At 36.6% G+C, this 12,911-nt stretch overlaps 1 protein-coding gene across 3 annotated transcripts in view; it reads right to left on the bottom strand.

Annotated features, from left to right (window-relative positions):
- The window catches only part of LOC311427834 (histone-arginine methyltransferase CARM1-like), a gene marked incomplete at its 3' end in the record, with an annotated part of 69,250 nt that overhangs the window by 35,113 nt on the left and 21,226 nt on the right, over positions 1 to 12,911 (bottom strand). For all 3 annotated transcript variants that reach the window (XM_084505419.1, XM_084505417.1, XM_084505418.1), the window contains exons 3-4: positions 2,446 to 2,552; positions 2,128 to 2,232 (exon numbers count right to left, since the gene is read on the bottom strand). In XM_084505419.1, coding sequence (XP_084361545.1) covers positions 2,128 to 2,232; positions 2,446 to 2,552 — 212 coding nt within the window. The remainder of the gene's footprint in view (positions 1 to 2,127; positions 2,233 to 2,445; positions 2,553 to 12,911) is intronic.

Consider the following 12,911-nt stretch of genomic DNA (forward strand, 5'->3'; position numbering starts at 1 on the left):
GTCAAATAGCAATTGAATGAAATTTCTTTCAGTAATGAAGGTATGAAAATAATTATGTACTTTTTGCCGTTTTTAATCTCCTCACTGCCATCATTAAACATTTGTCTGCCCTGCATTTCCTGGATGTAAGATAAATGTAGCTGCAGTATTTCCAAATTGGCCTGCTTCAGTCTCAGCACAATTGGATTCTCACGTTCTCATGGGAACGTTTTTTTTTGCCACAATGTAGATAGTTCAAGTTTTTTTCAGCTACATTTACTCTGAAAATTGCCATTTCTCAACAGAATCAGGAAAAAGAAAGATCATTTTCTACAAGGGTGGCCAACAACACCCAGTGTGTAATAGTTTTACTAATAGGTATGTTGAAGAGAAGCCAAGGCACCTCCAACAGTTGGGAAAACAAATAAACCAAGAGTAAAAGTAAGGAAGCTGTACTGCTGTATAGCAGCAACATTTCCCGGAGAGGCAAAGACTACAAAAGGCCTGAATTCCCTACTGCAGGCACAAAGATGAAATTAAGATATGTTACCTACATACAAAAATCATCCTTTTGGGTTATAATATGTGAGTATCCTAACCGGCAAGAAGTGAATTGCAAATAAAATCTTTTCTCTGTTGTTTCTTTCATCATATACTAAGTTCCATGTTCCAGTACAAAATTTAATCCATTAATGATACAATAGCTCTGCTTACCGAGCTGCTATCATCCAATACCACATGCTTTGGAGTTTGATTCTGATGCTTATAGAAAACTGGCACAGCCCTGTGTACAACACTAGTTTGCTAACTTTATTGAATTAAATAGGAGAGAAGAATTATCTCAGGCCAGAAAGAAATTACAGAGACTGAAATCTCTTTCTAAGAAGGTAAATATTTAAGTATAGTTTCTAAAGAATCATGTTTTGCCTAAGTCACATGACAAAGAGAAATCATTTGACTTGAATTTATTACTAAAAATAATTAATATCTAAAACATAACAATCTTAAAATAATCAAAATAGATTTCATACTTACAATTCTCCTCATTTTGGCTCTAAATATGCTACACTTTTAGAGGGAAATGTTTTGTTCAATACTTGCTTATATGTTATTAAAGACTCATTTTGGTGATGTAGAAGACCATTTGTGCTGGTATGAGTTGAAGTAAGAGGCTCCTTTTAGAAGATGAGAGAAGGAAAGGGAAAGGGAGAAAACACAAGAAATGACAACAGGGTAAAAATATATATACAGAAATTTAACTTCATTCTCTCCATCTTTATTTATTTGCAGTATTCTGTCTGGACATCAGAAGAACAACTCACATGATCTCAGTGGACATTCTGAGCCCTTGAACACAATCTTGCTGGGTGGCTAAGCTGCTCTTTACAAACTGCCTATTAGCTTACAGAATGTTCAATGTGGTCTAATATTTTTTGCTATTTTTCATTATTTTTATTAATATTTTTATTAAGAGAAGTGAGCAGTGTCATACAAGGATCTGCAGATGACACAAACTTCAGTCAACGAAAGAACAGATATGTACTGAAGGTAACTGACAGGTCAATACAAGGTAAACTCAACTCAGTGCCGAATAATATTACTTTCGGAAAATCTAAACTATTCTCATACCGTCCAAGTTCAAACTGAATTGCATCAAGGCCAGGAAACAGAAGAAAAAAAAAAAAGAGTGAGCCTAAGCACCATTATGAATTCTTTGGTGAAGATCAATGCTCAATGAATAAATGTAGTCCCAGGAAAAAAAAGTAAATAAATACAAGATTTATAAAAAGTACAGTAAAGAATAACTAGAAAGTCAGAATTCTGCAGTATAAATTAATTGTATGGCATTGTCTTCACTACCATGTATAAGTCCTGCCAATCATTCTCAAAACAGATGCCATAGAATTTATGGTGACTGAAAGATAGTAAGAATAATAATGTGTCATGCACTACTTTTTCATAAAGAAAAAAGCTGAGAGGACTTAGAATGTTGATCTCAGAAGCAAGATTACATAACAAGAAATGACAAAATCTCACCAAAAATTGAGGAATGATTAGCAATTTCAATCAAACGGTATCTCACAACATAAGAGCAAAATGACAAAATTAGAAATCACACTGCAACGTTTAAGACTTAACAGAGCTTACCTTGTCTTTAAAATCTATGTGGTTCTGCACTATAGCTCTATGGTAAGTGGTCATCCTCACAAAATCCTGCATCATAATCTGTTGTTGAGACAGACCGCCATAAAACTAAAAGGAATGGAGGAGGTGAAGAAAATGAGAGAGAGAGAGAGAGAGAGAGAAGATAAATCCCATTTCTATCAGTCTTACTGGTACTTAAATTACAAAGATCTTGACCAGTCTGAATAAACCTAAGCAATCTTTCTAACTGGCCTGGTGACTGAAGTCATGAAAATAACAGCAATTTAGATTTCACAAATCGGCACTGAAAACTTTCATTACCTGAAAATACTGAGTAGCAGATGCTTCATCTGTTCTCTGACTGAACACAGAGGTAGCTTTCTTCTGCTTCCAGCCTATCTTCAGTACATTTGAAAATATGTTGTATTCTGGAAAAGAAAAATAGAAAAGGCACAAATGTAGAAAAACATACAAGGATAGTAAATTAAGATGAACATCCAGTGACAAGATAGGAACAGATTCACTCATACTTGAGAGTAATGTTTCATTTGGCTTATGGTGTTCTTAAAGACACAGAAAATAGTTTTTAATTTCATTAAACAGAGAAGAATTTTTGCGAAGATCAGCCTCTAAATTTTTAAGAAGTACCTGGATGAATGCAACAATATTGTCAAGGATTCTTCATTCATGTTAGCTAACTACTGTAAATAATTGCAATGGTGAACTCTTATCAGAGGAGTAGCTGAACATGAGACTCCACCTACTATTTCAGTTAAACTATACTAATCCAGTCTCCAGAAAGAGAGAACCACCTAGGGTTATTATGAAATACATATATTTGAGTTGGGAGATTTAAAACCTATAATAAAACACTCAAAATTTAATTGGCATAAAAAGCCAGGCTGAGCATCAATTATCTTCCTTTAGAAGCAGTCTAACAAAAAAAAAAAAAAGAAAAAAGTTCAGATTTATAACATTTAGGCTTCTGTGGACAAAATCAATTCTGTTATTATCAAAGTAACAAGAAAATTCTAGTTGACCTAAAAACAAAACAAAACAAAAAACTTGAAAAATAGTAAACAGAAGGGCTCCTGTCCCAATCTTAAAAAAATATCTGACCAACCTCTGACACAAAGTAATTCCTTACATCCAAAAGACAAGGACATGCCAGTAAGTAAGCAGAGACAGTATCTAGAAATATTGAAAAACTGGCAGGTGAGGGCAAGGAGGAGAGGGGGGGAACAGTGGTGGGTAGGGGGAGATCTTATAAATAGAGAATAAAAGCAGAGATGGAAACTTCTGCTTATACAAGGAAAAGAGAAGATAGAGAAATCAAGCCATTTCCATTTGTAATTTGCTAAATACAACAGGAGACTCCTGTACAGCTCACAGATTTTCAATGAAAAATAACAAGTGCCTGGAGCATATAAGTATGTGCACTGGGAAGCACCTGTTAAATGCTCTAGTTCTTTGGAGATAGTTTGATAACAATTTGATAATTCTAATAAAAGCCGTTTGAAGTAAAGGGTTTGAAGTAAACATTAGAAATGACTCATTAGTAAACTTCTCAAAATAGTAACCAAAAAGAAGGATTTCCCTCATCATTTCAGGAAATTATGAAATCTGCAAAACAAAAATTTTGTTGCACTGATCCTTCTCCAGTGCAGGAAGCTGGTATATCCAAAAGCAAAGAGAGGCAAAAGATAGCAAGTCACTTCCCATTTACCTTTGGAAATCATGACAAGTTCAATGTAAGGATATCTGGGAATGAAATCAAAGACCCATGTCTACAGGAATTGACATAAGTATAGTTAATGCAAAGCTACCTTTACTGAGTCAAAAAATATTTTTGAATAAGGCAAGACCAATTGTAGAAATTTTTAAATACTTGGTAAAATTGTGTAATAAAGACAGCAATTGTGTAATAAAGACAGCAAAGACCACAGTAAAAGTTTCACAGCCTATCATTGTTTTTATCCAAGCCTTCCATTGTTTGCACAGCTAGGAATCACTAAGGCTTGAAAACTGGATAAAAAAGCTCCACTTCTGAGGTAGTCATATGTTGTTTCAAAAAAATGACAAATAGCCATAGTTCCTCAGAGAAATTTGAATGAATTGAAGACATAGCCCCTTGAAGTTCTTGGGCAACTCCAAGCTAGACTAATATAACAAAGTTCACTCCTAAACCTCTGGAAAGTAAGGTCATTTTTCCTAGTTGAGATTATTAGCATTCTAATAGCTGTAACGATATGACTTGTCAAAAATCTGGAGCAATAATATCATAGAATCGTAGAATGGTTTGGGTTGGAATGGCTCTTAAAGACCATTTAATTCCAACACCACTGCCCTGGACAGGGACGCCTCCCAACAGAACAGGTTGCTCAAAGCCCCATCCAACCTGGCCTTGAACACTTCCAAGGATGGGGCATCCACAGCTTCTCTGGGCACAGCTCTTAGAAGCATTACAGCACTAGTTTGCTACAAACAAGTTTAACCCAACCGCAGCAGAAAACAGTAGGGCAGTGATATTCTAAAAGAAAATTCATACACCTATTCTGTAATTTGTTGTAAACACAAGCACCTCACCTACTGATTAAATCTGCTAGAGTGCTCAACTGTAATCACTATGCGCATTATCCTAGACCATTACTAGGTGAGATAAAGTAATCCTAACTCATTTCATAACTTCTGTCACGTCGACTCAAGTGGGAAAAAGATGTCACACATCTGAATTTCAGGTGATATGAGGACTCAAAATTGCTCAAGTTGGTACAAAAGTAATTGTAAACTCCAGTGAAAATGTACAGATGCTTTCAACATGCCCTTTTCACTCACATATACAAGGATGATGGCCAGAATGTAACAGTAAGTGATTGGATCATGACAAAAGATGAAGAAAAGCACAAATTGCAGCATCAGTTTTCTACTGCAAGAAGCAAGAAACAGCTTAAAATAAATCAGTCATTCTGTTATTTCTCTGCTTTAGAGAGACACCACCAGAAAAGCAACTAACAGCAGAGATATTCTTAAGCTTATCCCTTTTTTTTTTTTTTTTTCTTCTTCTACTTGACAGTAAGAGATAATGCTACAGTTTCAACAACGTGCTCGTCTCCTTTCAAGTTGCACGTCAGCATTATCTTCATACCTCTGCAGAGACTTTTTGGCAACGCAGAAGAACATCTTTGGTGTCCTCCTGAAGAACTGATTTCAGAACCAGGGCAGGGTGAGAAAAATTGGAAGAAGGTATCCAGAGAGGTTATGCAGTGAACTTTTTTATCCCTGGAAGTTTTCAAGACATAACTGTATAAAGCCCTGAGCAACCTTGGGTGGAACCTGCTTTGCAAAGGAGATTTGAACAGGTAACCAAATGAGCTCTCTTCCAATTGAATTATTTTATGATTCCATAAAAAAAAAAAAAAAAAAAAAAAAAAAAAAAAAAAGTATGACTTGCTTGTGGTACAGTACTCCTCTATATACAAGTAAGAAGTTTGTACTTGGCGCTCTCCAAGGTGCTGGCAAATGACACAATTAATATTCACTGAGTTGAGGAGATATTAACATAATAGACATCAAAATAGAAAGAAATAACAAGAGACGGGCAAAGTTCCTCCACAATCTTTCATAACGAACCTCAGATGCCCTCAAAGCTTTTATAGTAGAGTATTTGTAAGATCACAAAAAGCTCTGACAAGCTATAACAGAAAAAAAAATAAAATAAAATAAAAAAGTGTAATTTAATTAATCTATCTCTAAAAAAATAGACACTAAAAATCCTCTCTGTTAGATGGCAGTAAAGATTCAGGAATAAAAGAAGGAACAGCATTAGATCTAATACAGCTCAATCTTTTCACAAACTTTTAATCCCAACTCCACATTCTACACACTTATCCATGACTAACACTGTGAGAAAAAACATCTGAGGTTAAACAAAGAACTTAACTTCAACTACTGTTAAAGTAGTTCTGTAAAGAACTTCACTTAACTACTGTTGTTGCATGAGAAGTGAAAAATGCACTTGTGAAAAACAAAACAAAACCAAAAAACAACCAGCAAAACAAACTTCATCACTTATCCATGAAAACGTAGTGAGTCCACCTTTGAGAAATACTCATATCTTTCTGTGATCCCATGCTGATTGAATAAATATACCATGAAAATTCCACTCCTGGCATGAATTTGCTACTCTTCATCTCTTCAGTGATTTTCTTTTTCTTCTAACACTTACAAATAAAGCATTCATCAAAAACCTTTTAGTTACTTCTACTTACTACATAGCAATCACTAAATACCAAGTTTAGGGAAGGAATTATTTTTGCAGATGTGAATTTAGGATTTTGTTTTGCTTTTGAATGCAAACAGTTAAAGGATTCAAAAGGAAATCACTTAGGGCATACAGAATTGCCCAGGAATTTTTTGTAAGAATTACTACCAGTTTCAATTATTTTCTGAGAAATGTTTCAAATATTTTCTGAGAATTCAGACATATATTCATTTACGTGACTCTCAGGGAAAACTGCCAAATAATACATTTTTGTATGTTAAGAAATACACATAATTATGAATATTAAATACAGAAAAAAAGGAGTAAGCTATTGTGCACACTCCACACATGACACAAAGTACACGAACTGTTCTGTCTCTCTTCAGCACAGACAACCAACATTATGTTTCTCCCTTTTGTAGACTGTCCCAAAAGAAAGCAAAGCATTTCTCTTGAGTCTGTGTTTTATATCCAGCAAGTCTATTTCTTATATCTAACAACTATTAACAATAGCCTATCTTTTCTCTATTTGCTTCTGCATGCAAATACACTAAGCTGTTACCTTATGTTTTCTATAAAGGAAATTCTTTATTAGCTTGGACATCATTCTGCTTGTGATATAAAATATAGTTTTATGTGCATATTGATTAAGGTCCTTAAAATGAAATTTTAGTTTGATCTTCTGAAGAATCTGGAAACTTAAGCTGTCATACAGAGAAATACATGAAAAACTGTCCCTAGCTCTTATGAAAAATGGATTTTCTTCTTTCTTAATGGTAGAAGGGAATAAGAAAAGAATCTACACCAAAACCAGACAGCCTGGACTACTGGTGGGTCACTTATTTTAAAACCAGGAGTTAAGCATACAAGACTAAAAATGAGCAAAGTATTTTTCAAGAACAGACAAAGGCTATTTGCTGTTAATCCTCAGTCCTATGTTCTTCACCAAGTTTCTAGCACTCTACAAATCTTTTCCTTTGAGGCTGTAGGGAATTGAATTTCTCATCTCAGGGAAAAATCAGCTAACCTCTCCAGATCTTTTATCATCTTTACAAAATCAATCTTGGCTATAATGCTTCTTTATTGGAGGGTATTGCCTAGCAATCTGAGTGTACTGCTTAGAATGTCACCACTTTTTATTTAGTTCTGACTTTTTGCTTGTTTATCTATATTTAAAAAAATAAAATTTTTAAACAGGAATCTGTTTACTCATGAAATTTGTGGGGTTATCAGGGGTTATACCTGGAAACAAAAGGTCTTCTGCAAAATCCAAATTCACGTGCTTTTGTCTGGGGGGGATGGGCACAGGTACTTCTTGATGCCATGCTAAGGTTTCTTTCTAACCTCCCAACTATTTCATTAGCTTTATTGTCTGGTAAAACTGTAAACTGGGAAGAACATAGGAACTCTTCTTGGCTGTCTTCAAAGAAATATCTTACAATTTTCACTGACTGAAAAATAAATCCTTATGCTCTCATTGCCCCAATCACTAAATCAACCAGCAGGTTGAAAAAAAAAAAAACTCAAAACTTTACAAGACTTACAGACATGTTGCAATAGTGTCATATTAATAGCTCAAGTTTTTCAATTAGAGAGGTATGAAGAAATATTTATTGTCTTTTTTCATTTATACTTTTCTGTATATTCCCCTCTCAACTTAATGAATGCATTATTAGATTTCAGAACAAAACTCTCACTTACCCAGCCACTTAAAAGGCAAGAAGAACTTCCACTTTTCGTAGACTGAAATGCTTTTGCAAGAATCTTGTTTAGAAAAAATAAAAGGTTTCCCTTGCAATTTACTTCATAAAAGAACATTAAAAATATAACTCTTAAACATTTTCTTTGAAAGCCAAGCTTGCTAGGATTTTGATCTGTTTTTATTTCCCTATTTTTTTTTTTTAATTTAAGTCTTATAACAGGTACTCCTCCGAAAACTTTCACCTTGACAGAAAGCTATATTTTGGTGAAAAATGGGGGAATTTGTGTGTGAAGTTTTGACTAGATATGCATCTCAGCTAACTTGTATTTGCTGTTAGATATTGAACCTGAACTAATCAATTGTACAGTCTGATAACTTGTTGGAACTATTCTGCAGATATTACTACAGTGATAACCTAAAAACTGCACGGTGTAGACACTGAATTAAGGCCAGCTAAAACTGATTCTCATGACCAAAGAGAACAGGAATATCCTCCCAAAGAGTTCTGCTCCTTCTCAAAAAGGAAAGAAGCAGCTCTAGAACTCTAGCAGTTTCCACAGGGATATTCATACCCTGTTCCTGGTAATTTGTCACTTGAATGGTTGCACACTGCATAAACAGAACTTTCATAATTATTTCTCTTTACAAAGTGCTTATCCTCACAGCAGAAGACACATACAAAACCACGAGATATTAAAGTAGTGCATCTCACTCATCTGCTCAGATGAGATTCTATTACTAGTCCAAAAGGTGAAGAGCATGGAGTAGTAGCAAAACAAAACAAGTCAAAACATAACAAAACAAAAAGATCTAACATTAAACTTGGATGGCAGATAAGGGAGAAATGGAGGGAAAATAAACACAGAACAAAACAAAAAATCCATGCAAAGAATAAAAGAAGCCCAGAGAGGAATAAAAAACAACAAAACAAAACAACAAAATAAACACAACAGAAACAAAACAAACACAAAAACACAAAACACACAGAGCAACAATCCAAAACAATGATACTTTCAATAAACCAATAAATAAAATGTATTTACCAACAAACATTTAATTTTCTGATCTAGGGAGTTTTGCTAAAAGCCTTAGAGAAGTGCTATTCCCACAACATTTTGCATTATGTGTTACAGGCTACTACTAAAATGCAGTACTTATATTATGCAGTCAATTTGGCCTACAATCGATGACAGGTATATAGTAATAACTTTGAATGGGTTTGAAAAAAAAAAAAAAAAAAGAAAACACAACATACAATCATAGAATTGTTTGGCTTAGAAGGGGCCTCAAAGATCATCTAGTTCCAACTCCCCTGCCATGGGCAGAGACATCTCCCTCTAGACCAGGCTGCTCAAAGCCCCATCCAGCCTGGCTTTGAGCACTTCCAGGGATGGGGTATTCCCAACTTCTCTGGGCAACCTGTTCCAATGCCTCACCACCCTCACTCTGAAGAATTTCTTCCTTTTATCTAATATAAAATAACCCGATTTTAGTTTAAAACCATTCCGCCTTGTCCTGTCACTATAATTCCTGATAAAGAGTCTGTTCCTAGTCTTTCTTGTAGGACCCCTCTAAGTATTGGAATGTCAGTGTAAGGCATCCCTGCAGCCTTCTCCTCTCTAGGTTAATAATCCAAACTTTCTCAGCCTTTCTTTACACTAGAGGTGCTCCTCTGATCATCTTTGTGGCCTTCCTCTGATCCCTCTCTAACAGGTCTATGTCTTATGCTGCAGGTTCCAGAGCTGAACACCGTACTCCAGGGTAGGTCTCACGAGAGAACAACAGAAGGGAAAATCACCTCCATCATCCTGCCGGCCATTTTTCTTTTGATGCAGCCCAAGATATGATTGGTTTTCTGGGCTACAAGAACTAATTGCTGGGTCATGTCAAATTTTTCATCCACCAGTACCCACAAGTCCTTCTCTGGAGAGCTGCTCTCTATCCACTTATTGCTCAGCCTGTTTCATGTTTGGAATTGTCCCAACCCAGGTGTATGACCTTGCACTTGGCCTTATTGAACTGCATGCTGCTCACATATGACCACCTCTCAAGCCTGTCCAGGTCCTTGTGGATGGCATCCCTTCTGTCAAGCATGTTGAACACACCACACAGCTTGGTGATGTTGACAAACTCACTGAGGGTGCACTCGATCCCACTGTCCATGTCACTGACAAAGATGTTAAACAGCACCTGTCCCTGTATTGACCCCAAAGGAATACCATTTATCATTAGTCTCTACCTGAACATCAAGCCATTCACCGCAATTCTTTGACTGCACCATCCAGCCAATTGCTTATCTACCTAGTGGTTCATCTGTTAAATCCACATCTCTCCAGTTTGGAGACAAGGATGTCATGTGTCAAATGCTTTGCACAAGTCCAGGTAGATGACATCAGTTGCTCTTCCCCTATCCATCAATGCCATAACCACATCATAGAAGGCCACCAAACTTGTCAGGCATGACTTGCCCTTAGTGAAGCCATGTTGGCTGTAACCAATCAACACACCTTAGCAGTTTCCAGGAAGATCTGCTCCATGATCTTGTTGGGCAAAGCAGTGAGAATGACAGCTCTGTAGTTCCCTGGGTCTTCGTTTTTTTTCCTTTTTTAAAAATTGGGGTTATGTTTCCCCTTTTCCAGTCAGATGGAACTTCACCAGACTGCTACAACTTCTCAACCATGATGGATAGTGGCTTAGCAAATTCATCTGGCAGTTCCCTCAGAATCCTTGGATACAACTCATCAGGTCCAATGGACTTGAGCATGTTCTGGTTCCTTAGATGGTCTCAGACCTGATCCTCTCCTACAGTGAGCAGTTCATCATTCCTCCAGCCCCTGCCTTTGCTTTCTGTGACTTGGACTGTATGGCTAGATCATTTCCTGGTGAAGATGGAGGCATAAAAGTCATTGAGTACCTCAGCCTTCTCCATATTCTGGGTAACCAGGCCTCCCATTTCCTTTCAGAGAGGGCCTACATTTTTCCTAGTCTTCCTTTTATCACTGACATACTTACAGAAGATCTTCTTGATACCACTGATGTCCTTGTCCAGATACAATTCTCTCTGGGCTTTAGCTTTCCTAGTTTGATCCCTCACTACATGGACAATTTCACTGTATTCCTTCCAGGCTACCTGTCCTTGCTTCTACCCTCTGTAGGTTTTGGTTTTGTATCTGAGCTTGGTCAGGAGATCATTGTTCCTCCATGAAGGCCTCCTGGCATTTTTGCCTGACTTCCTCTCTGCTGCTATGCATTGCTCTTGAGCTTGGAAGAGGTGATCCTTGAACATTAGTCAGTTCTCTTGGGCTCCTTTTCCCCCCATGGCTTATCCCATGATACTGGGAGGATCTACCAAGTAGATACTTGAAGGGACCAAATTCTGCTCTCCCAAAGTCCGCAGTTGTGAACTTGAATTGTGCCCTTCTTGCTGTACCAAGGATCTTGAATTCCACCATTTCATGGTTACTGTACCCAAGGATGCCTTTGGGTTTTTTATTCCCCAGAAGCTCCTCCTTGTTGGTATGAAAAAGACCCAGCATAGCACTTCTCCTCATTGACTCCTCTGTCACTTGAAGAAGAAAGTTATCATCAACGCATTCTAGGAACCTCTTGGATTGCTTATGCCATATTATGTTGTCCCTTCAACAGATATTGAGTTGGTTGAAACCCCCCATGAGGCTTGTGAATGTGAGGCTGCTCCTACCTGTCTTCAGAGGCCTTCATCTACTCGGTCTTCATGGTCAGGTGTCCTGTAGTTGACCCCCACACTATAGTGTCACCTGTCTTTGCCTTCCTTTTAATCTTAACGCATAAACTCTCAGCTGGCGCCTCATCCTCCTCCAGGCAGACAGAGTTCCATGCACTCCAGCTGGTCATTGACATAGAGGGCAATATCACCCCCCTCATCTGTATGGTAGTCCATGACTACATCAGACAAGAGTACATTACAAGACTACGTCAAACAATAAGACTGGTCAACCTGTCTCCTGTTATTAAGTGGGACACAGTCTGCCATTTGGAACAACAGAGTTGAACAATATCTAAATAATAAAATGCCTGCTTTGGAAAAAAATTAGAAATGGGAAATAAAAATACAGTAAACTGATCAAGGTTAGATTACCATCCAAGATGTCCAAGGTTGGAGTATCATCTCTAAAAAAGGAAGAATATATTTTTGTTTTTATTTGCTTGTAAGGAGACTTCAGACATTCACAGTGACACCTATTACAAGTATTTTAGTAAAATTCCAGGAATGTTCACCACACAGTCAAAAAAGCTTCCAGAAATCCTTGAATTTACATCTGTTTGATAGCATTTGCTCAAAAGATTTTTGATACATCTTTTAACAAAATATACAACATTTCATAGTCATAAACAGAGCAGAATGGACTAATAAGATTCTGTTCATTTTAACAGCTCATTTACAAATACTTCAATCACCATTAGAAAATTTTGCTTTGAACATGACTGAATATTAAAACACAATTTGCAGACCGGGTCACTTACCAGAATACTACTTTAAGATTCAAATTCTGCAGTGTACTTTTAAACTCTTTTATTAGTCTTGATTTCTGTAATGGGAATGGTTTGTTCCACACATACTATTCAGGGAATCATTTCAAGCATCAGCACACTAGAATTCAATGCTTGGAAATTCAGTCAGCACTCAAGGGACTCAATCAGTTGTACATTTTTACAGGAAACATGACTTATGGCATTGTGTCATGCTGCATCAGAAGATGGATTCCACATGCTCCAAATCTCATTATTAATTTCCTAAGTCACACTTTTCCCAAAGCAAAAATCTTTTACATTTTTAGCAACAGT

The sequence above is a fragment of the Aythya ferina genome, assembly GCF_964211825.1.
Source record: "Aythya ferina genome assembly, chromosome: Z".
Taxonomy (NCBI): domain Eukaryota; kingdom Metazoa; phylum Chordata; class Aves; order Anseriformes; family Anatidae; genus Aythya; species Aythya ferina.